This window comes from Carcharodon carcharias, chromosome 1, assembly GCF_017639515.1.
Source record: "Carcharodon carcharias isolate sCarCar2 chromosome 1, sCarCar2.pri, whole genome shotgun sequence".
In the NCBI taxonomy this organism is placed as follows: Eukaryota; Metazoa; Chordata; class Chondrichthyes; order Lamniformes; family Lamnidae; genus Carcharodon; species Carcharodon carcharias.
Genome location: NC_054467.1, coordinates 30,355,461 through 30,378,823, shown reverse-complemented (window position 1 = coordinate 30,378,823; position 23,363 = coordinate 30,355,461). Strand labels below are relative to the sequence as shown.

Here is a 23,363-nt window from a genome sequence, read left to right as displayed (position 1 = left end):
TTGAGCAGCTCTATAAGCTGTTTCCTCCAGTCCATACCTACAAGTGCAAGGAGGTTATTGAACTCTTTGTCACTAAAATTGAAACTGTCCATTCCACACTCTCTGCTGCACTTTTCCCTTGATCATTAAGCTTAGCCATGAATCTACATCTCCCTCGTGGTATCTATAAGCTTATCATGTCCACGAGGACCATCTGTTGGTCTCTCAGCCTGTTCCTACCAAACTACTGAACACCTAATGTCCCTTTCTGGCTCCAAGCTAGCTGACATTGTAAAGATGCCCTTTCTTCTGGCACTGTCTCCTACCTTTCAAGACTTCCATCATCCGCATCCTCAAAAGGAACCCACACTCGATCCCTCTGTCCTTTGTCAATTACTGCTCCATCTGTAACCTCCCTTTCCCCTCAGGCCATTGAATATGTTGTTGCCTCCTAACTTCATATGCATGTTTATCACAACTCACTGTTGAATCCTTCCAATTATTTTCTGCAACTGCCACAATACTGAAACATCCCTAACCAAAGTCATAAATATGCCTTCTGTAACTCTGATTCATTATTCTGTCTCATGTTCCTTGAACACTCGGCAGCCTCACACTGTCCTCCTCCATTGTCCAGGTAGGTGAGATAGGCCATGTTGGTTTACTCTTGCTCTGACTATGGTTCAGTAGGCATTTCCAGCAACAGTATTTATTCCCGTCCTTACACTGGAATCTCTGAAGGGTCTATCACTTGTGTCTTCCTCCTCTTCAACTACATGTTGCCCATGGGTGAAGTGACCCAAGACATGGGATCATCTTCCACATGTATGTTAACAGTGCCTAGCTCTAACTCTCCACACATACTTTTTAGTCCAGTCCATTACCTCTGTAGTGTAAGATTACTTGTCTGAGATGAGCTGCAATTTCTTCCAATTAAACATTGGGAAGCCATCGTATTTGTTCACCATCAGAAATTCCACTCCCTTGCAGTTGATTCTAACCCTCTCATCTTTAGCTGAACCTGACAGTTGATAACCTTGATGTCTTAGCTGAACCAAAGCTAAACTCTGACTCTATATGTCCTCTCCATCATAAAAACCTGCTGTCACATTTGTACCTACCTCACACCATTTGCTACCAACGTCTTTGCCTTTGTCATTTCCAAACTTCACTATTCCAATTCTCCATTGGATGGCTCCTATCCTTCACATTCTGTTAACTTCTGCTCATCTAAAACTCTGCTGTCCATATCCTATCCTCCACCGGGTCCTGCTCACTCATCACCTCAAGCCTTTCTGAACTAAATAGGCTTCTAGTTCCACAAGACCTGAAATTTTAAATTCTCATTCTTCTGTGCAAATCCCTTCATGGCCTCATCCTTCCCTATTTCTATGAACTCCTCCAGCTTTACAATACCCTCTTTTATTCTCTACTGCACCCACTCCCCCAACCCACTAAATTCTCCGTTCCTCTGACTCTTATTGCATGCCCTCTCTTGCCTCAGCATTGGAGCTATGCTTTACCTGTTTAGGCCATCTCTTTTCCACTTCTGCCCTCTTCCCCCTCCCTATTTAAGACCGTCCTTAAAAGTCCAGTTCTTAGGATAAGCTTTTAGCTTGGTGTCCTTTTTGCGATTGTGTCATGAAGAGATTAATGTCTATAATGTTATTGGATTTTTTAAAAAATAGAGTTTAGAGGTCTGTGTCTGTGTATGTGTATGTGTGTGCATCTTAATTGGATTAAAGCCAGCTTTAATGTATAGAAAGAAGTAGGTTTGAAATGGTAATTAGATACACATGGGGAAGTTTAGAAACATAGGTCTCAAGGGGGAAATTTGCATTTTTAAATAAAGCATTCAAAAGAATGGGTAAAATCTTGCACCAAGCTAGAAGATGCCAAGCAGTGTGTTTCTTTTTTTCAGCTTACTAATAAAATTGGTGGAATCAAAGGATCTTATTGTTAGAAGAGGTAAAATTAAAAACCGATTAATACAATGGAAAATTTACATTCAAAGAGAAAGATATGTATAAAGGAAAAAGGAGATTTTGTGTGTGTGTCAGAGGCATTTTAAGATCCAACAAGTGTGAGAAGCCTCAAGCCTGACTGCAAGAGCTGAAAAGAAACTCATTTTGAATGCAACTGTCCATGGTGTGCTCTGCCAGATGTCTTTTTAAATGAGTTGTCTTAACGGGGGTGTAACTGAGTGTCAGATTAATTAGGCGATTTTTATAGTTATAGTAGACATATGTATGTGCTTACAATTTTTGCATTAATAAATGTTTAATTTAGTTTTATAAAAAAAAACTCGAGTCTTGGTGGTCTTTTTACTATTGAATTCAAAGCCTGCATCTTGAAACATACAAATTGCAAAAATGGGTTATGGTAGTTGTTTCAAATTTCCCTCTGGGTTTTGAGCAACTTGGCCTTTACCATCGGCTGTGTCATAATAATTATGCTTCTGAAGAGCTTTAAGTTGTTTTCTACTTTAAAAGTGCTATCCAAGTGCTAGTTAGTGCAAGGTTTATTTCACATGGCTGTTTTTGTTTTGGACTGCAGGATGGTATGCAGTGGTGTTCACCAAGGTTCAGTACTAGGACCACTGCTGTTTTGATATACATTAGTGATTTGGGGTACAGGCAGAATTTTTAACTTTGTGGAAGAAAATTTTAAGTGTAATAAAAAGTGAGGAAAATAGTATTAGATTTCAAGAGGAAATAAACAGGCTGGTGGAATGAGCGGACACGTGACAGATGAAATCCAATGCAGAAAATTATGAGCTGCCACATTTTGGTAGGACAATTGAAGAGACCCAATACAAATTAAATGGCACAATTTTAAAGGGGGTGCAAGAAGGGTTAACAAAGAAGTTAATAAAGCCTGTGGGATCCTTGGCTTTATAAATAGTGACATAAAAGTACAAAAACCAGGAAATCATGCAAAAATATGTAAAACACTAGTTTGGCCCCAGCTGAAGTATTGGGTTCATTTCTAGGTAGCATGCTTCAGGAAGGATGTGAATGCTTTGGAGAGATTATGGAAGAGATTGCTAGAATAGTTCCAGGGATGAAGGGTTGCAACTGTGAAGAGAGACTGAAAAAACTGGGATTTTTCTCCTTTTACAGCAGAAGAAAAGACAAGAGATTTGCCGTGTGTTTAAAATCCTGAATTTGGCTAGAGTAAATAAAGAAAAACTATTTCCAATGACTGAAGACCAATAACCAGAGGGTACAGATTTAAGGTGATTGGCAAAAAGAGGCAACATGAGGACAAAGCTTCTTATATGATGAGCAATTAGGATTTAGAATGCACTGTCTGATAAGTACTGAAAACAAATTTAATAGTAACTTTCCAAAAGAAAATTGGATAAATATCTGGAGAAAAAGTTGCAGGGATATGGGGAATGAGCTAGTGGGAATAACGGATTTCTGTTTGAAAGAGCTATACAGACTAGATGGACTGAATGGTTTTGTCCTGTGCTGCGCTATTTGTTAGTGTTTTGATAATTTGTTGTCGAATGCAATGACCATCCTGGTGATTTTAAATGAAAATGGTGGAATTTAGTGTTTAAGTAAATAAGCATGGTCTTTAACCCATCCTTTTTTTCCCCTCCCCTTCTAGGCTATAAGTTGAAGATCACCTTGTTTGAACCTACAGATATTAAAATTATTGACCATCAGTGAGGCTATTGGCTGTTTTCCCCATCTTTGTCTTCAGACAATGGCACGTTACAGATACTTCATATTTAATCAGCGTGGTATGGTTATCCTGGGATTTCTGCAGATAGCTTGTGCTGCAGTGTGTGTAATATCTGGCTTTATGGATACAATTTTTAGGAAAAATTCAGTACTCAGTAGAACTAGAATACCCATCTGGACTGGCACGGTAAATCCAAAAGAATTTACTTTTAAATATAACATGACTTTTCTTTAATCCATGAACCAATGGTGAAACATTTTACTTGCTTTGAAATGTTTTGCTTGCTTTTTCAGGCAATGGCCTTTCCGGGAGTTCTGGCATTATTTGCTTCTCAGAAAAAGAATCCTATTCTTGTAAGTCTCTTTCAGTGTAGGGGGGAAATCACTAATGCCATCGTAAACACTAAATTAGGTGATGATTATCACCCAAAACAGTATAAAGAACATCATGAATAATTTTGTTTTTTTTTTAAAGTTCACCTATTCATTTGTATGTTCTTTTTAAATAACACTTGGGTACACTTGGTTGAGAGGGCGAACGAGTGACCTGTTTATTTAACCTTGCCAATGTGCTTGGACACCTAAGACTTTAAAGAGTCACTTTTATCCCACCGTTCATGAAGAACTAAGCATATTTAGATTGGGTTTAGTAGATAAATTGATTCGATAGAGTTTTTTCAAAGTAATAAAGCAACAAGTCCTCTGGTAGTTGGTTTTACTTTGTCTTTTTAACATTCTAGTCAAAATAAATGCTGTTTCTTAAATTCACCCTCACTGAATCTTGAGGGGTTGCTTTGGATATAATAAGGTTTTGGTTTTTGTCAGATTGCTTAAATCTTGAGCTCTTTTGTGAGAACAGTGATTTGTTCAGTTTCCATTTTTGGGTGGTAGAGGGTGAGTCGCTGGGTTGAAGGGAACTTCCCATCCATATGACCATATGGCTGTATTACTCCCACAGCCTGCTCACTCATGAAAATCCATTTGATTTACTGGAGATCAACCAGCACCTATGATACTGTACTCCTAGCAAGGTGTCTGTCTTTGGATGGCGAGTAAGGAAGGGGTGGCAGGGCTGGTGATGGAAAAGGGAGTAGATAAGAAAACAATCTGATGCAACTGCTATTGTGTCCAGCCATATCAATTAAATTTGAGGCCCTGTGCATCAATCTGTTGGATCAGCCCAATATCATATTTTGAAGCAATTGGTTAATATTCTGAAAGCAGAACACAGCAGATGCTGGAAATTTGCAGCAGTGCTGCTGACTGAAATTTTAAAAACCGAACCAAGCAAAGAAAAGGAAACAAAATAGAGCAGAGATTATGGTCCGAAATTGTTGAACTCACTGTTGAGTCCGGAAGACTGTAAAGTGTCCAATCGAAAAATGAGGTGCTGTTCCTCAAAGTTGCATTGAGCTTCATTGAAACAGTGCAGTAGGCCAAGGACAGAAATGTCAGTGTGAGAGCAAGGGGGAGAATTAAATTGACAGGTGACCTAAAGCTCAAGGTCATGCCTGCTGTCTGCATGTAGGCATTTAGCAAAGCAGTCACCCAATCTGCATTTGGTCATCTCAATGGAGAGGAGATCACATTTTGAGCAGCAAATACAATAGACAAGATTGAAAGAAATACACATAAATCGCTGCTTTATTTGGAAGGAGTGTTTGGGCCTTGGGCAGTGAGAAAGGAGGAGGTAGAGGGGCAGACGTTATGTCATCTGCATTTGCAAGGATAGGTGCCATGAGAAGGGGGCCTGTGTTTGGGGATGATTGAGGAGTGGAGCAGACTATTATGGAGGGAATGGGTCCCTTCAGAAAGCTGGGAGGGGAAGATGTGTTTGCTGTTGTCATCATGCTGGAAATGGCAAAAATTTTGGAGAATGATCTGTTGAATACAGAGGCTGGTGAGGTGGAAGGTGAGGACAAGAGGAACCCTGTTGTTCTAGGAGGGAGGGAAAGGGGTGCCTGTTCGAGGCACATCTTTTTGATTCTTGCCCCATCACCATTCTCTGGCCCTGGAACTCTTCTGTCATTCAATCTTTAGGGGGAGATGATGACATAGTAGCGATATCGTTGGACTAGTAATCCAGAGGCCCAGATAATGCTCTGGAAACAGGGGTTTAACTCCCACTAAGGTGGAATTTAAATAAAATAAATAAATCTGGAAGATAAAGCTAGTCTTGGTGATGGTGACCATGTAACTCTCTTTGATTGTTGTAAAAACCCATCTGGTTCACTAATGATCTTTAGGGAAGGAAATCTGTTGGCCTTACTTGGTCTGGCCTACATGTGACTCCAGACCCAGAACAATGTGGTTGACCCTTAACTGCCCTCAGTTCAAGGGCAACAAATGCTGGCCTTGCCAGTGATGCTCACATCCCATATAAGAATAAACAAACAAAAAAAAAATCTCCTGACTTTCACCCTAACACAGAGCTTCCTTTGTCCTTGTTCCATCCCTGGCTGAAAACCTATTACATCTCTATTACACCTATTTCATCAGAACTGGGAAAAGCTAGAGATGTAAGGTCACAGACCTGAAACGTTAATTCTGTTTTTCTCTCTCTAGACATGTTACCCAACCTGTTGAATATTTCCATCATTCCTGTTTCTGTATTTTTTTGGTTAATATTCTGGCTGTCTCCACAGGAGCATTATAATCCTTGTATTTTGGGAAACAACGAGGTATGTGTTTACTGAAGCAGCCTTGATTTGTCTTGAATATATAGAACAGTTCACTGCAGCGCTGAGTAATATGCATATGCAATGCCTAGGAGATCCTGTCTCTTCCTGTATTTTACAAATAATTTTATATGTGCACCATCGATGTTACCTATGTTCTCCAAGAGAGATGAAATGTGAGAAGCTCAAAGTTGAAGAATATGGAAAACAGGTTCCAATCCCCCTTCCATGTATTTTTCAAGCTGCTAATGTATGAACTTTTTAAAATCCTCTACACACTACCACACTTGGCAGCAGCCTCAAGTAACTCTTCTGTTCTACTACTTTTTGAGGAAAATTAACATGCAGGATTAACATCTGTCTGAAAGAAAACTGCATACACAAGATGGTGTTGAAACCAATATTTAGAAACAAATCTCTCAACATAAAGGGAGTGCAATGCAGGTTCACCAGATTTGTTCCGGGGTTGGCAGGACTGATTATGAAGGGAGATTGGGCAAGCTGGGCCTGTGTTCTCTTGAGTTTTGAAGAATGAGAAGTTATCTCTTTGAAATCTACAAAATACTTCAAGGAATAGACAGGGTAGATGCAGGTAAGATGTTTCCCCTGGTTGGGGAGTCTAGAACCAGGGGACACAATTTCAAAATAAGGGGGAAGCCACTTAGGACCGAGATGAGAAGAAATGTCTTTACTCAGATGGTTGTGGATCTTTGGAATTCTCTACCCCAGAGGGCTGTGGAAGCTCAGTTATTGTGTATGTTAAAGGTAGAGATTGATAGGTTTCTGATTAACATTAACATAAAGGGTTATGGGGATAGTGTGGGTAAAAGGCATTAAAGTGTTCGATCAGCCAGGATCATATTGAATGGCGGAGCAGGCTTGACAGTCTGAATGGCTGTCTCCTATTCCTATGTTCCTAACAGATCTGATTTACAAATAAATACTTACGTTAAATTCTGAGTTTGTTGTTTTAAAACTACCCTTTCTGTGCTGTGAATCCTGACCTCCATATTATGCTGCAAGTTCCAATCAAAATAAAGCTAACTGAAACCTATCAATTTAAACCTTTTTCTGAAGATTATTTTTTACATTTCTAAAATGCCAGCCTTGTATTAAGGCTAGAAAGTATGCTATGTACATTCTATCAATTTTAACATAATTGTTATTAAATATAACAATCTATTAACAAAATATATTAATTCGGCTATTTTTATTTAGAGTTACTGTGCTGTTTATACACAATTCCTTGAATTCTACCTCTAGGTGAGCAGTATGATTGCATCAACTGTATTTTCCTGGATTGCTACAGCTATTTTGATAATATATGCAGCTTTGACATTGATCTATGGTGAGGATGATGATGAAGTGTTCCAACATAAACCCAGCCATGTCATTCACATGGTAAGCTATTTTGAAGTTTAGCTGAAACTTATTCTTCCGGCTTACTTCCTGTTCTTTCTGTAGATGACAAGGGCTTCAGTGTTTTATGAACTCTGATGGGGAATATGGTTATGTGCCTTTTCGTTTGTTTCTTTCACTAAATATATGACTTTATTATGCAGGCAATTCCCACATTGTACAGTGCTACATTATAAATTTAGCATTGCAATTTAATCTGTTGGTGGCCCTTGAGCAATATGACAGTGGCTTGCAGAAAGTAGTGGGGAAGAAGAAATGTCTTGAATATTTTATTAGACATTATAAGAATTTTAGAAGAAACTTAAATGTAAGTGAAACCTTTTTGACATTTTCCAAAAAGAATAGTCTGTAAAATTTGCAGTTTCTTCTCTTTTTCCTTCTTGGGGAGGCTGAAGGGAACTAACTAGTTGATCAAATATGTAATTTGATAATTCTTTTGGTGAAAGGAAACTCGCTGCAGAACAAACAGGAAACATTCTTGATTTAATCAGTCTACTTGTTGATAGCATCATAGAAATTAATACACAGAGGGAGGTCATTCAGCCCATTGCATTCGTTCTGGCTGAAAGTTATCTAGCCAAAATCCAGCTCTTAGTCTGTAGCCCAGTAGGTCACAGCACTTCAGGGGCATATCAAAACATTTTTTTAATGTGCTGAAGATTTTTGCCACTACCACCCTTTCAGGCAGTGAATTCCAGACTGCCAACACCACAGGAGTGCACAAATTATCAACTCTCCTCTAATCCTGCTGCAAATTACTTCAAATCTATGTCCCTTGATTATTGACCTCTCTGCTAAGGGTACTACATAAGTCAGTCTGTCAAAAATAATAAATCAAAAGATTGATCCACTTTTTAATGAAATCTCTATCTTAGGAGTAATTATTTTAAAGTAGAAGTGGCAAAGAAATAAGTAATTTAAGAAAAAAAATAAAAAGATCAGCACATTAATGGCCTAGATCTATAAACTTGCTTTGCTGGGGGAGAAACATTGATCTGTTTGATGAATTCACACCAACATGCAGGTTTATGCACTGAGCCATCCAGGGACTCTAAGGCAAAAAAAGAAAGGAAAGGCAAACTCCTATTTAGTTCATTGATTTTAATTAAGTATTCTGAAATGATTAAATCCCCTATTCCCAAGTGTTCACTAGAAAACTCACAAACAATCTGTGCTCCCTAAACAATTAGCCAAAGTCAAATTAATAACTGATATAAATGAGCTAGAAATCTTGATGTGTAAAACCAATAAATCCACACAGGTGGGTGGTATTTATTCCAGAGTGCTGAGAGGAAATTGGAATGGATTTGTGAGGCACTGATGGTCCTTTATGAAGGAGTCAGTGGACACTGGAGAAGCATCAGTACATTGGAAGCCGGATCATGTTTCCATTATCAACAAGTGACAAAAGAGACACTGGCAACTACAACCTGTTAATCTTCAATTTTTTTTATTCATTCACAGGATGTAGGCATCACTGGCTAGGCCAACATTTATTGCTCATCCCTAATTGCCCTTGAGAAGGTGGTGATGAGCTGCCGCCTTGAAACGATGCAGTCCATGTGATGTAGGTACACCTGCAGTGCAGTTAGGAAGGGACTTCCAGGATTTTGATCCAGTGACACTGAAGGAACAGTAATATTGTTCTAAGTCAGGATTGTGTGTGGCCTTTCAGGTGGTGTTTCCATATGTGTGCAGTCCTTGTCCTACTAGATGGTAGAGATCGCGAGTTTGTAAGTTTCTGTCTAAGGGGCCTTGGTGAGTTGCTGCAGTATATCTTGTAGATGTTACACACTGTTCATCATTGGTGGAGGGAGTGAATGTTTAAGATGGTGGATGGAGTGCCAGTCAAGCTGGCTGCTTTGTCCTGGGTGGTGTCATATGAATTAGGAACAGGAGTAGACTGCTCGGCCCCTCGAGCCTGCTCTGCCATTCAATAAGATCTTTGCTGATCTGATTGTAACCTCAACCCCACATTCCTACCTACCCCCAATAACCTTTCACCCCCTTGTTAATCAAGAATTTATCTAGCTCTGCCTTAAAAATATTCAAAAACTGCCTCCACCACCTTTTGAGGAAGAGAGTTCCAAAGACTTACTACCCTCAGAGAATTTCTCCTCCTATCTGTCTTAAATGAGCGATCCCTTATTTTTAAACTGTGACCCCTAGTTCTAGATTCTCCCACAAGAGGAAACATCCTCTCCACATCCACCCTATCAAGACCCCTCAGGATCTTAAAGGTTTCAATCAAGTCGCCTCTTACTCTTTTTTAAATTCCAGCGGATACGAACCTAACCTGTCCAACCTTTCCTCCTAACACAACCTGCCCATTCCTGGTATTAGTCTAGTAAACCTTCTCTGTAAATGCGTTGGAAGCAGTTCATCTTTCGTTAAATAAGGAGACCAATACTGTACACAGTACACCAGGTGTGGTCCCATCAGCACCCTATACAACTGAACGTCCCAATTTTTGTAATCAATTCCCCTTACAATAAATGATAACTTTCTATTAGCTTTCCTAATAACTTGCTGTACTTGCATACCAGCCTTTTATGATTCATGCACTAGGACATCCAGATCCCTCTGAATCTCAGGGTTCTGCAATCTCTCACCATTTAGATAATAAGCATTTTTATTCTTCCTGCCAAAATGAACAATTTCACATTTGTCCACATTGTACGCTATTTGCCAGATCTTTGCCCAGTCACTTAACCTATCTTTGTCACTTTTTAGCCTGCTTGTGTCCTCTTTACAATTTACTTTCCGACCTATCTTTGTGTCGTGATTCTTGAGTGCTGTTGGAGCTGCACTCATCCAGCCAAGTGGAGAGTATTCCATCACAATAAGATAAAAACAAAAAACTGTGGATGCTGGAAATCCAAAACAAAAACAGAATTACCTGGAAAAACTCAGCAGGTCTAGCAGCAGCGGCGGAGAAGAAAAGAGTTGACATTTCGAGTCCTCATGACCCTTCAGCAGAACAGTTCTGCTGAAGGGTCATGAGTATTCCATCACACTCCTGACTTGTGCTTTGTAGATGGTCAACAACCTTGGGGAGTCAGGAGGTGAGTTACTTGCTGCAGGATTCCTAGTCTCTGACCTGCACTTGTAGTCACAGTATTTATAAGGCTGATCCAGTTCAGTTTCTGGTTAATGGTGACCCCCAGGATGTAAAATAATGGAATTAATTGGGGATAAACTTGAGGATTACATGTTCTATGATAACCTAGTGAACAGCTGTTGATATGACTTTGGAAGGGGCATTCCTGTTTGACAAACCACCTGGACCTTTTTGAGAAGTGATGGCCCAAGTGAACTGTGGGGAAGCCCCACAAAAATATGTACCTCATCCTTCAAAAGGCACATAAAATAGTTCCACATTAAACATATAGACCAAGCTTACACCTGTGGTGAAAACAGAATTACCTGGAAAAACTCAGCAGGTCTGGCAGCATCGGCGGAGAAGAAAAGAGTTGACGTTTTGAGTCCTCATGACCCTTCGACAGTCATGAAGACTCGAAACGTCAACTCTTTTCTTCTCCGCCGATGCTGCCAGACCTGCTGAGTTTTTCCAGGTAATTCTGTTTTCGTTTTTGTTTAGGATTTCCAGCATCCGCAGTTTTTTTGTTTTTATTTTTACACCTGTGGTGATTTGGAGTACATCAGAGGAATGAATTAGATATTGGCTGAAGAGTAGAAATATTGGATTCTTGCTAGAGGAGTTATGTGAGGCTGGATGTGTGGCTGAAAGAGATCTGAGTGGGATGCCTTAGGGATTAGTACTAGAACTGATGCTGTTTCTATCTTACGTCAAATATTTTGAATCTGTAACTCAATACAAGTTATTCAAATTTGTAGATGCTAAATTGAAAGGGAAGTGAAATCAATAGGAACGGCACAGATACAAAATCAGCTGGAAAAATATGCAAGTTGCCAGAACGATAGCAGATGACATTTGAGTATTGCACATTGGGGTGTTCACGTTACATTTTTCCTTCCAATGAATGGTTGTGAAATAACTAAGGAAGCTAAGACTAGCTCAATAGTTTGTAAGTAGACTTGATACCCAACATCAGGGCAGAGCAGCAATAAATTTAAGCCAAAAGAATGTTGAATTACATAGCTAAGCAGTTATATTCAAGAAGGTGACTCACCGCCACCTCTTAAGGGCAATTAGGAATGAGCAATAAAGGCTAGGTCTTCCCAGTGTTGCCCACATCTCATGAATGAATAAAGTATATATACACACATAATTATACACATAAAAGTTCATAATAAATAGGAGCAAGACTAGACCAGACAGCCCCTTGAGCCTGCTCTGCCATTCAATATGATGGTGGCTGATTTCTGCCTGAACTCCATTTTCCTGTCCACTCCCCATATCCCTTGATTCCCTGAGGGATCACAAATCTATCCATTCCAGCCTTGAACATATACAATAACGGAGCAACCTCACCACTCTGGGGTACAGAACTCCTGTTTTTGGAGGGATTTTTGGTGTTCACAGGTTAACTTATACGCCAGCATTCACAGTATACCCAAGTGTCTGTGAACATCAACATTTAAAAAAAAATAAATTCTAATCCATCTGCCACCCTGTTGCTCACTCACTTAACATGTCTGTATCTATTTGCAGTCTCTTTGTGTCCTCCTCAAAGCCTATATTCGCACTTTGGTTTCTATCATCTGCAAACATGAATACATTATTCTCAGCCTTTTCATCTAAGTCATTAAAATAGACTGTAGGTAGCTGAGGCAACAGCATGAATCCTTGTGGTGCTCCGTTAATTACAGCTGGCCAATGTGGAAAATGCCCCATTTATTCCTACTCTCTGCTTCCAGTCCATTAACCAATCCTCCATCCATGCTAATATATAACCCCGACTCCGAATCCTTTTCTTGTGTTTAACTTTTTGTGTGGCACCTTATGCCTTTTGGAAATCCAAGTATGCTACTTCTACTGGTTCCTTTTTATTTACCCTACCAGTTGCATTCTTCAAAAGAAACTCTAACTTTGTCTCATGATTTCCCTTTCGTAAAATCAAGTTGACTCTGGGATTCATCCTGTGTTTTTTTTATGGGCAATGTCAAAACTTCCTTTCAAAATTGATTCCTGCATTTTCCGGAAGATTGATGTCAGGCTAACTGGCTTGTAGTTCCTTGTTTTCTCACTCCTTCCTTTCTTGAATAGTGGTGTTACATTTGCTAAATTCCAATTTATGACATTTTATTATGAGGGATACTACTCCCTTTCTATTCTGCCTGCCATTTGAAAAAGTTGCCTACCCTGAAATATTTATTTCCTAACCTTGATCACTTTGTAACTATGTATCTGTAATGGCAATTATATCAAACCCATTTATCCCTTCATGGCACTAGTTCATTTTTTAAAATATTCGTTCATGCGATGTGGCCGACGCTGGCTAGGCCAGAATTTATTGCCCATCCCTAATTTCCCTTGTTCAGGTCTGGAGTCACATGTAGGCCAGACCAGGTAAGGACAGCAGATTTCCTTCCCTAAAGGACATTAGTGAACCAGATGGGTTTTTATGACCATCGGCAATGGTTTTGTGGTCATCGTCAGACTTTTAATTCCAGATTTGTATTGTACCTGCCATGGTGGGATTCAAACCTGGGTCCCCAGAGCATTACCCTGAGTCTCCAAAATGCTTGTCCAGTGACAATACCACTATGCTGCCACCACCTCTCCCTTTTGTGGCGAATGTTTTGTTTATTCAGATAAAGAGTATTTAATTTTTACTATTCTTTGCATGGACCTTTTTTGCTGATGCATTATTATCATTAAACCCTCCCCCTTCCTGTCCTTCTCTACTTGTCTTTACCTAAATAACTAAACAGATCTAATCCCTTGACTTTTCTCTTTAGATTTCTAAACCTCCATTCACCTGACCCATCCCATCCCCTCCTTTATTTTAAAGAGCTATTCACAGCCCTTGCTATACAATTTTCCAATACGCTGAGGTCCCCACTCACTGTGCTCACTGCGCACAGGAATAGGTCTTGAACAGGGGGATTTTCCTCTCTCTTCAGACTGTCATGAACTGTACTTACTCACTTGTCGTCATGGCACATTTTACTCTTTTTGCCAAAATTGGGAATAAAACGCTCGCTTTCTTTGCAGGAGTATATACTTACGAAATTTGTCCAAGGAGCAAATATGGCCATATTAATTGCATCTGTGATTGGTATGATGGTGGCAACCATCATAGCATATCTTGGTTGTCGAAGCCTTCCCATTTGTGGCTGCTATGACAGTACCACTGGAATGGTAAGTCTATTGACCAATAATCATAGTTTTTAATTATACATTTCCTATTTAAAATTACTTGTGATCTAAAAGCACGTGGGATGTTTATTTTGTGGATTTTCTTTTTTATTTCAAAATCTACAAATTGATATGGGGTATTTGGGGAGTTGCAGTGTATTAGTAAAACTCACTTAATGCTGCATGACTCCAGATTTTTTTCCCTCCTTCCTCTCCAAGGTGTTAACATATGGTTCCATGGAACCAGTTTCCGCCTGGTATCTTGCCCAAGGGGGTGACTTGATGTACAAGTCTGGAAAGCAAGTGCTCCTTGGATGTTCAACAACAGGGGACATCAAAATTGGGGCTAATCCTACCTTTACCCAATAATCACATGCACATTTCCAGCAGTAGTGGTTGGATAGTGATTAGGAGATGCAATCTCCACAGGTTTTCATTATCCTAGTCAATTATATCTCAGCTTATCAGGTTGAATTCCTGGGAGGGATGTCACACAAAAAATGTTATAAGTTGATCATTTTTTGTACTATCCTCTTTAGCCTTTTGGTTCAAACGTAAATTTTCTGGAAGAAAGGTGGGGGTAAAAACAGTCAATTTGCATCTATAAATAACATCATGTTAATGTTTTGGGTATACACCTGAAAGGGTAATGGAAACAGACTTTCAAAAGACAATTGGACATGTACATGAGGACTCATTTGCAGTGTTATGGGGAAAATGCTGCTGTGTGGGACTAAATTGTACCGTGCTGGCACAGAAATGATGGACCAAATGACTTAAACAGACTTCGCATCTGCATTCCATGTTCCTAAAAAAGTGGCCATCACTTTCCCATGTTGACCCTTCCTCCTGGTTGACTCCTCCTGCAGTTTTTGTTTTTCTCTCTAGTCTGTGTATTAAAAGCTCAGTCAGATGTTTGCTGTTAAAAACAGAAAATACTGCAAACACTCTGCAGGTCAAGGCACATCTATACAAAGACAGAAAGGGTTGACATTTCAGAGCTATGGAAGAAAAGGGAGTTTGCAGATGGGGTGTATGTGCAATGGCAGTGATCGAGTCTGAGGGTTTTTTTTTTTGAGGAAGGGACAGATCACTGCAGATTTTAAATGGAGAGGGACAGTTCCTGAGCAAGAAGGGCAACTTGTGAAAAATAGGAAGGAGTTCTACTGGTGGCCTGGTTAGTCATTCCTCTGCTAAAAATATCAAAAAACAGTTACCTGGCCATTTGTTATTTGTGGATCTTTGTGCCTATATTTGGCTGCACACAACTGTCTGCAGTGACTGCACTTCAAATGCGGTGCTTTGGAATGTCTTGAGGACAATAAGCTGCTTTATCAATACAATATTTCTTCTACAAATGCAGTGGTAGAGATGGAGCTAAATAATCCCATTTCCCTTTGCAGCAGTCATTGATGACAGAGGACCAGCAGCCTCAGACAATTGAATTGGTTTGTACCTGGCATGGTAAGTTTTTATATGCAATTTATAAAGAAGCTGTAGGTATTTTTAAGATAAATTTTAACATGGGCTCATTCAGCACTTGAAATGAGCACTGGCTTCGTTTTGAATATTCAAATGAGTTCCCTGCGCTCATTTCTGATGTAGATTCATAAATTCAGCTGGATGAGTTGGAGTTTGCTAATTTTAGGTTCTGTCTGTTGACTGTCTATGGAATTGCTTTGCTTACATAGCCAGGAACGTACTACTCCCAATCCTTCCCAACAGAGTCAGCTGTCCTGACTGCAGCAATTAAATTTGTGTATTGGTCAACACTCCATATTCTCTCCTGGAGATATGATCATTGAGGGTATACTGATTTGCACAGTTGTACTCGATGTCATTTGCTTCTGCCTATCAGCACTGAACTTGATGTTCTTGACTTTTTTTTTGTAGTATTTTGGCTGCCCCTCTTGGTGATTCTGGCCAAGCTCTTATTTTTCTACTTTATTCCTGAAAAATGTCTCAAGGCTTGGACTAGAGTTGAGTTCAAATTCCACCTGGGCAGTTTGTGAATTTGAATCCAGTTAATTTAAATATATCTGGGATAAAAAGCATGTTTCAGCAATAGTGACCATGAAGATATCAAATTATTGTGAATACTCAACTGGTTCACTAATATCCTTTAGGAAGGAAATCTGCCATCCTTGCCTGTTTTGCCAGGCCCAGCTACATAGCTGCATATGTCACTCTGCTATTTAAGAAAGGTGAGAGAGGGAAATATAAACCAGTTACTCTAACATGTTGTTGGCAAATTGTTAAAGATTTTTTTCAGCTGATCGAAAAGAGCCAGTGTGGATTTGAAAAGGGTAGGTCATGTCTGACTGATCTGATTGAATTTTTTGAAGTAGTGACTGAAGTAATGGACAGGAGAATATCTATGAATGTTATTTAAATGGATTTCCAGAAGGCATTTGATAAAGTTCCTCAAAAGAGACTGTTAACTAAATTTGAAGCTCCTGGAATGTTAGGTAATTGGCTAAAATGGTAGGAGACAGAGTAGGCATAATGACTTATGAAGTCCCACAAGGATCTATGTTGGAAGCTCAACTTTTCATCATTTTTATTAATGACATAACTGATGGAATAGGAAACCGCATACTCAAATTTACTAAGACACAAAGATTGGATCTAAAAAGGATAGACAGGCTACTTTCTAAATGGGATAAAGCTAGAAATAGTGGAGGTCTAAAGAAACTTGCAGGTCCAGCTATATAGATCATTAAAACATCATGCGCCAGTACAGAAAATAATTAAAAAGGCGTAAAAGTCATGCTTCATCTTTACAAAGGCCTGGTTGCACCACACCTGGAATATTGTAAGCAGTGCTGGGCACTACACCTTCGTAGAGTCCATTATTAAGGATGAGATTTCAGAATACTTGGAAGTGCATGGTAAAATAGGGCAAAGTCAGCATGGTTTCATCAAGGGGAGGTTATGCCTGACAAATCTGTTAGAATTCTTTGAGGAGGTATTGAGTAGGTTAGACAAAGGAGGGCCAATGGATGTTATCTACTTGGACTTCCAGAAGGGCTTTGACAAGGTGCCGCACAGGAGACTGCTCAGTAAGATAAGAGTCCATGGTGCTAGAGGCAAGATACTAGCATGGATAGAAGATTGGGTGTCTGGCAGGAGGCAGAGAGTGGGGATAAGGGGGTCCTTCTCAGGATGGCGGCCGGTGACTAGTGGAGTTATGCAGGGGTCAGTGTTGGGACCACAACTTTTCACTTTATACATTAATGATCTAGATGAAGGAACTGCGGGCGTTCTGGCTAAGTTTGCAGATGATACACAGATAGGTGGAGGGACAGGTAGTATTGAGGAGGCGGGGAGGCTGCAGAAGGATTTGGACAGGTTAGGAGAATGGGCAAAGAAGTGGCTGATGGAATACAACGTGGGGAAATGTGAGGTCACACACTTTGGTAGGAAGAATAGAGGCATTGACTATTTTCTAAATGGGGAGAGAATTCAGAAATCTGGGGTGCAAAGGGACTTGGGAGTCCTAGTCCAGGATTCTTTTAAGATTAACTTGCAGGTCAAGTCGATAGTTAGGAAGGCAAATGCAATGTTGGCATTTATTTCGAGAGGACTAAAATATAAAAGCAGGAATGTGCTGCTGAGGCTTTATAAGGCTCTGGTTAGACCACATTTAGAATATTGGGCCCTGTACCTCAGGAATGAAAGGCTTAACATATGAGGAACGTTTGAGGACTCTGCGTCTATACTCGATAGAGTTTAGAAGGATGAGGGGAGATTTGATTGAAACTTACAAAATACTGAAAGGCCTGGATAGAGTGGACGTGGGGAAGATGGTTCCATTAGTAGGAGAGACTAGGACCCGAGGGCACAGCCTCAGAGTAAAGGGAAGACCTTTTAGAACAGAGATGAGGAGAAATTTCTTTAGCCAGAGAGTGGTGAATCTACGGAATTCATTGCCACAGAAGGCTGTGGAGGCCAGGTCATTGAATGTATTTAAGACCGAGGTAGATATGTTCTTGATTGGTAAGGGGATCAAAGGTTACGGGGAGAAGGCGGGAGAATGGAGTTGAGAAACTTATCTGCCATGATTGAATGGCGAAGCGGATTCGTTGGGCCGAATGGCCTAATTTCTGCTCCTATGTCTGATGGTCTTATGGTATGGATATATTGGCCTTGGAGGGAGTGCAGCACAGATTTACCAGAATGACAACTGGACACTAAGGGTTAAATTTAGAGTAGAAATTGCACAAACTAGCATTGTATTCCTTAGAATTTAGACGGTTAACGGATAATTTGATCAAAGTTTTAAAGGTGCCAAGGGAACAGGTAGGGAGGAATTATTTCCACTGGCTGGGGATTCTAAGATTAGGGGACATTCTCTAAAAAAACTAAAACTAAACCTAAGTGAAATTAGGAAACACTTCTACACTTAAAGAGTGATAGAAGTTTAAAATACTCTTAAATTTAAAACTGAGATTTTTGTTAACTAAAAGTATTACCAAATATGGAGAAAAAGTAGGTATATGGAGTTGGGTCACAGATCAATCATGATCTCATGAATGATGGAACAGGCTTGAGGGCTAAAGGCTGTCCTCCTGTTCCTATGTTCCTAATTATAGCATTCCATCTATTGTCCTGACAGATTAGCTAACTTGTTGAAGATGAGGGAATGATGAAAACATTTTTAAAGCAGAGAGTTATAATGTGGAATACACTGGAATTGGTGTAAGCAAGTTCAATAACTTCCAAAAGGAAATTGGGTTTATACTGGGAAAGGAAGAAAATTGGGAGTGGGGTTAATTGGATACCTCCTTTCAACGATGGCATGATTTCCTGAATGACAACCTTCTGTACTTTAAGGTCCTATGATTAAGTACTGAACTGTCTGATTATGGTTTCATATCATAATTCACCAAGCCATTAGAGTATATTATCAGGGTTATTGGTATCTGCATTGAGGGTAATAATAAATCTGATGATATCCAGTATGATTTTCTCCAAGTATCTGCCAGGATCAGTTTAACGAGTGTTTCTACTTTCCCTTTAATCTCCTGTGTTTTATTTTGCTTGGAATGCAGTGGTTTTTGATGGGGTAATTTTCAAAGGAAAGCTCCTTGTGTGGATATTATGCATCTGAGATTGACTGAAAGCCAGCAGAGTATTCAAAAATAACAGCCATTGCAGTGGAGTTAAGTCACCTGCTCACCCATCTATCAAAACATTTTAAAACATAGGAACAGCAGAAGGCCATTCAGCCCCTCAAGGCTGTTCTGCCTTTTAGTCAGATCTTGCCTGATCTGTACCTTAACTCCATTTACCCACTTTTAATCATCTACAGTGTTTTTTTTTGGTTAGACATGGGTATTGATGTCTTCAAGGTTTGAAATGTCCCAGCATCCACAGCCTTTCTTGGGGTCGAGTGTTCCAGATTTTCACGATCCTTTGATTTTACTCCTACATGGGCTAGCTCCAATTTTGAGATTATGCTCCCCCACTAGTTTCTCTATATCTCCCCAATTGAAATCCCTTATCATTTTGAAGACCTCTTTTAAATCATCCCTCAATCTTCTAAACTCAAGGGAATACAAAACAAATTTATGTAACCTGTCCTCATTTTAAGCTTTTAAGCCGTGGTATCATTCTGATGAAACTGGGTTGTATTCCTTCCAAAGCAATTATATCTTTTCCTGAGGTTTATTGCCAAAACTAAATTCATTACTCCAGATGGGGTATGACCAAAGCTCTATACAACTAAAGCATCACTTCAATTCCAACTCTCTTGAGATAAAGACCAACATTCCATTTGCCCCTTTTTTTAACTTGTACACCAGTTTTAGTGATTAGTGTGCACGGACACACAGATCCATTTATGCTGTCACAGACCCTGTTTCTCAAGAAAATATTCTGATTTATCTTTCATCCAAAGTGGACGACCTCTCCCTTTCCCACATTGTTAAACCATGGCAGATAAAGTTCATACTCACTCACTTTGTCTATATCCAGCTAGTCACTTGTATTGAGATCTTAACAGGGCAGGTACCACAGATCAGATTGAATGCAAATCCTTGAACTGTACAACTCAATGTCTTATTGTGTAATGCATTTAGCCACCTGAACCACCAGGTGTAAATTCATTGAGAAACATACTTTGCATAACTTCTGATTACATTATATGCTTCCATGAATTAACTAAGCTAAATGGTTAAAATTATATGCCTTTTGATCAAACAAATTAACGCAAATTTCTTTTTAAAACAAGGTGGCAGTGATCAGCGAATTCTAAATGATCCAATGGGACACAACGACTGGGATATAGGCACAGATGAGGCAGAGTTTACATCAAAACCAGCACCTTATATCCGACTTGCTTAAAATAGACTTTTAATTGCTGACATGTTTAATTGCTGTGTTTACCAGCAAGTGAAGAAAATGTTACCTTTTATTGGACTGTGTTGACATTAATTTTATATCTTTTGAGGAAAATGTCTTAAACTGTGACGATTACTATGTCCTCCTCACCTATAAAAAATGGAGCATTGGAATTTCACTCATTTTAGTTGTGGTTATAAAACACGAGGCAGTAGAGAGAATGGTCCACTGAATAACATTTTATGCCATTTTGGATCTGTTGTAGATGAATGTTATTGCTGTGAATGGAAGGGTATGTAACTGCAGTACTGTAATGAGTAATCTGAGACTGAGTAACTCAAAGTCTCCAGTAATTCTCTGGTGAATTTGTTTCAAGTTGGAGTTCCGTCAATTTTTAATTTTAATGAAGTATTGGAGAAGTGACACTTTTTAATATTGTGCTTTGTTCCTCCAAATTGTGTGGTCAGCAAAAGCTATAGCGATCAGTTTTTTAAAAAAAAACCTGCCACCCAACGTCAAAAATAGCTTTGTGATCCAATTTCCTCCCTCTTTTTTACAATTTTACTTTCCTTTTGCCCTTGATCTCTATCTCCCTTCACTGCCACCTTTCCATACTGAATTCCAGAACACAGCAATGCTTATCAGGGTAGATGCTGCACTATAGCACCTGACCAAATGGTCCCCGTTATATGATCCAGGACAGTGTTAGAATTGTTCAACAGCCAATGGCAACACAGCTTTTCACTCTCATTGGCACTGCAAGCACACATCCAGCAGCATCACTGCAGAAACCTGCCATATCTCCTAAACAAATGGTGCCAAGGAAAATTATTGTGATACTGACACTGCTCTAGCTGGTCCAGACCAGGTTGTTGGGCAGCTTTTGGCATGGATGGCTTTTTGATGCGAGACAGGTGTGCCACTTCTATTGAAAATTTGCCTCAATCTAATGAGTTGATGTTCAGGACTGCATTTTTAAAATAACTTCATATTGGCTATGCAGTATTTGTCTTTCATTTTTGAAGTCTTTCAGTGCAGAGAACCTACTCCCCTGCTGACAGAGCCTAAGATCTGCTTTGACTTCTACTTTTTAGAATAACAATGAATGAGGTGCGTAATAGTTAGTCAAGGGAACTCCCTCCAGCAACTTGTCTCTTGCTGTCCTATTGAAATTGGAACCAGTGTTCCCTCTCTTCACATTATGGAAGAAATTGCAGAAATAAATCCACATGCTGACCTCTTCACAGTATTGCACTGCACTAGAATTGTGTAGCATGCTATCCCTGGATAAAGATAGTGCTGTGCATTGGTTAACCATCTTATAAAGAAGACAAATCAAAGGAGTGACCAGTCCTGAAGTAATTCATTAGTAATTCATTCAGACTGGCTTTTAGAACTAATATTTAAATTGCATGATATGTGCAAGTTTACAATATTAAGTTTCCTGATATTTTTATAAGGGTGCTAATGTTTGTATTCATTGTTTTATCTTGGAAATGTATTTAAAATAAAATATGCAAGAAATTTATCCAGGACATGGGCAATGTGATGTTTTGCTCTATACATTAGGTGATATTTAATGTAGTGCAATTACAAAACAAATTATGCCCAGCTTCCACTGTGAAAACAATCTAGGGTAGTGCTTCTTTTGACTGGTTCTCCCACTCTGCATAGGATATAAATGAATCCCAGTCTTTAGCTCAACTGAGCAGGTTTGTTACAATCTACAATTCTACACCTTTGTAATAACCAAAACCCATTGTTGCTTTTCAGGATTGTTGACTATTCAGCCTTTGAGGAATTTTATCTATATTTTTTGACAGTCAATTCAGGATTCTAAAGATTACTTCCCAAATATTCAACATCTTTGGGCTTGAGAGAAAGAAGCCTGGAGCTGCCAGAACAAAGGACTTGGGAATTAACTCTCCTCAAAGGAAATGAGCCAGCCATCAGTACTGAAAGGTTAATTGGCATTTGATGAATATGCACACTAAACAATGATTAGAAAAACAGGACAGGATGTTTGTATGGATGCAGGAAGAAGAAAAAGACAAAGAAAGTGATTGTTGGGTGATGGCTGTAGTTGGCCATGATTTCTGCTCAGTGAAGCAAAAATCAAGGTTAACAGAGCAGAGATAATGGGTAGCAAAGTGTAGCTTAATTAAGCCCTTACCAATTGTAAATACTGTTTCTTTTTCTTACATCCCGCATCAGAAAACTGAAACGCCCATTGAATTGAAATCAGGGCACATCACAAATACATGAGCAGAAATGACCCCTGCACCTTGTACCATGCAGATAACTTTCAATTAATTTAATCTCTTCATCCCCACTCCTCTCCATGTGAGATGTACCATCCATTCGAAGTAGGCCATAAACCTACATCCAGCAACCCCCACACCACCAAGCAAACTCCCTTTGCTACCTTCCCCAGCCCCAATTATCCAATCTCCTCCATCTGCCTTCTTTTCTCTCCTACCAGAGCAAAATATGCAGGAATGCCTCTTGCTGCCCAGAAAACATAGGAGGTCAAATGATACGTGTGTGGGTCAGAGCAAATTGTTGATTGAAGGTTTGGGTTTTGGTTGGAGGTGATTGATCACTTCATCTGTATGGCAGGCAAAGAGACAGGGATTACTTTTAGGACATTCCTGGTAGTGGTGGCCTAGTCAATGGACTGTGAAGACCATTCTAGGTCAATCAGCAGATGGAGGCCTCTCCTGCCCCACAGTACATAGTTGGAGTGGGGATTGTAAGACACAGGAATGCAAGTTTTGGGCAGTTTCAGTGCAGCCAGGAGGATTTCTGGTATCTCAGCAGGCTTCCAATAGTAGTGGTGGCATATGTAAATGCAAGCAGTCCACAAAGCAGACAGAAAAAGGACTGCTCCCTGGAAGGAGGTGAGGAATTTGAAATGATTTGGGCTGGAACATATATATATATATATATATGAAATTAAAT

General features: G+C 39.5%; 1 protein-coding gene across 1 annotated transcript; it reads left to right on the top strand.

Annotated features, from left to right (window-relative positions):
* The first annotated feature begins 3,681 nt into the window (after positions 1-3,681).
* Positions 3,682-21,930, top strand: zgc:113425 (uncharacterized protein LOC541425 homolog). The gene is made up of 6 exons (XM_041185303.1): positions 3,682-3,861; positions 3,969-4,028; positions 7,616-7,753; positions 13,914-14,060; positions 15,461-15,521; positions 20,293-21,930. The coding sequence occupies exons 1-6, from the start codon at positions 3,697-3,699 to the stop codon at positions 20,403-20,405; spliced, it is 684 nt and encodes a 227-aa protein (XP_041041237.1). The 5' UTR covers positions 3,682-3,696; the 3' UTR covers positions 20,406-21,930.
* Positions 21,931-23,363: the final 1,433 nt, after the last annotated feature.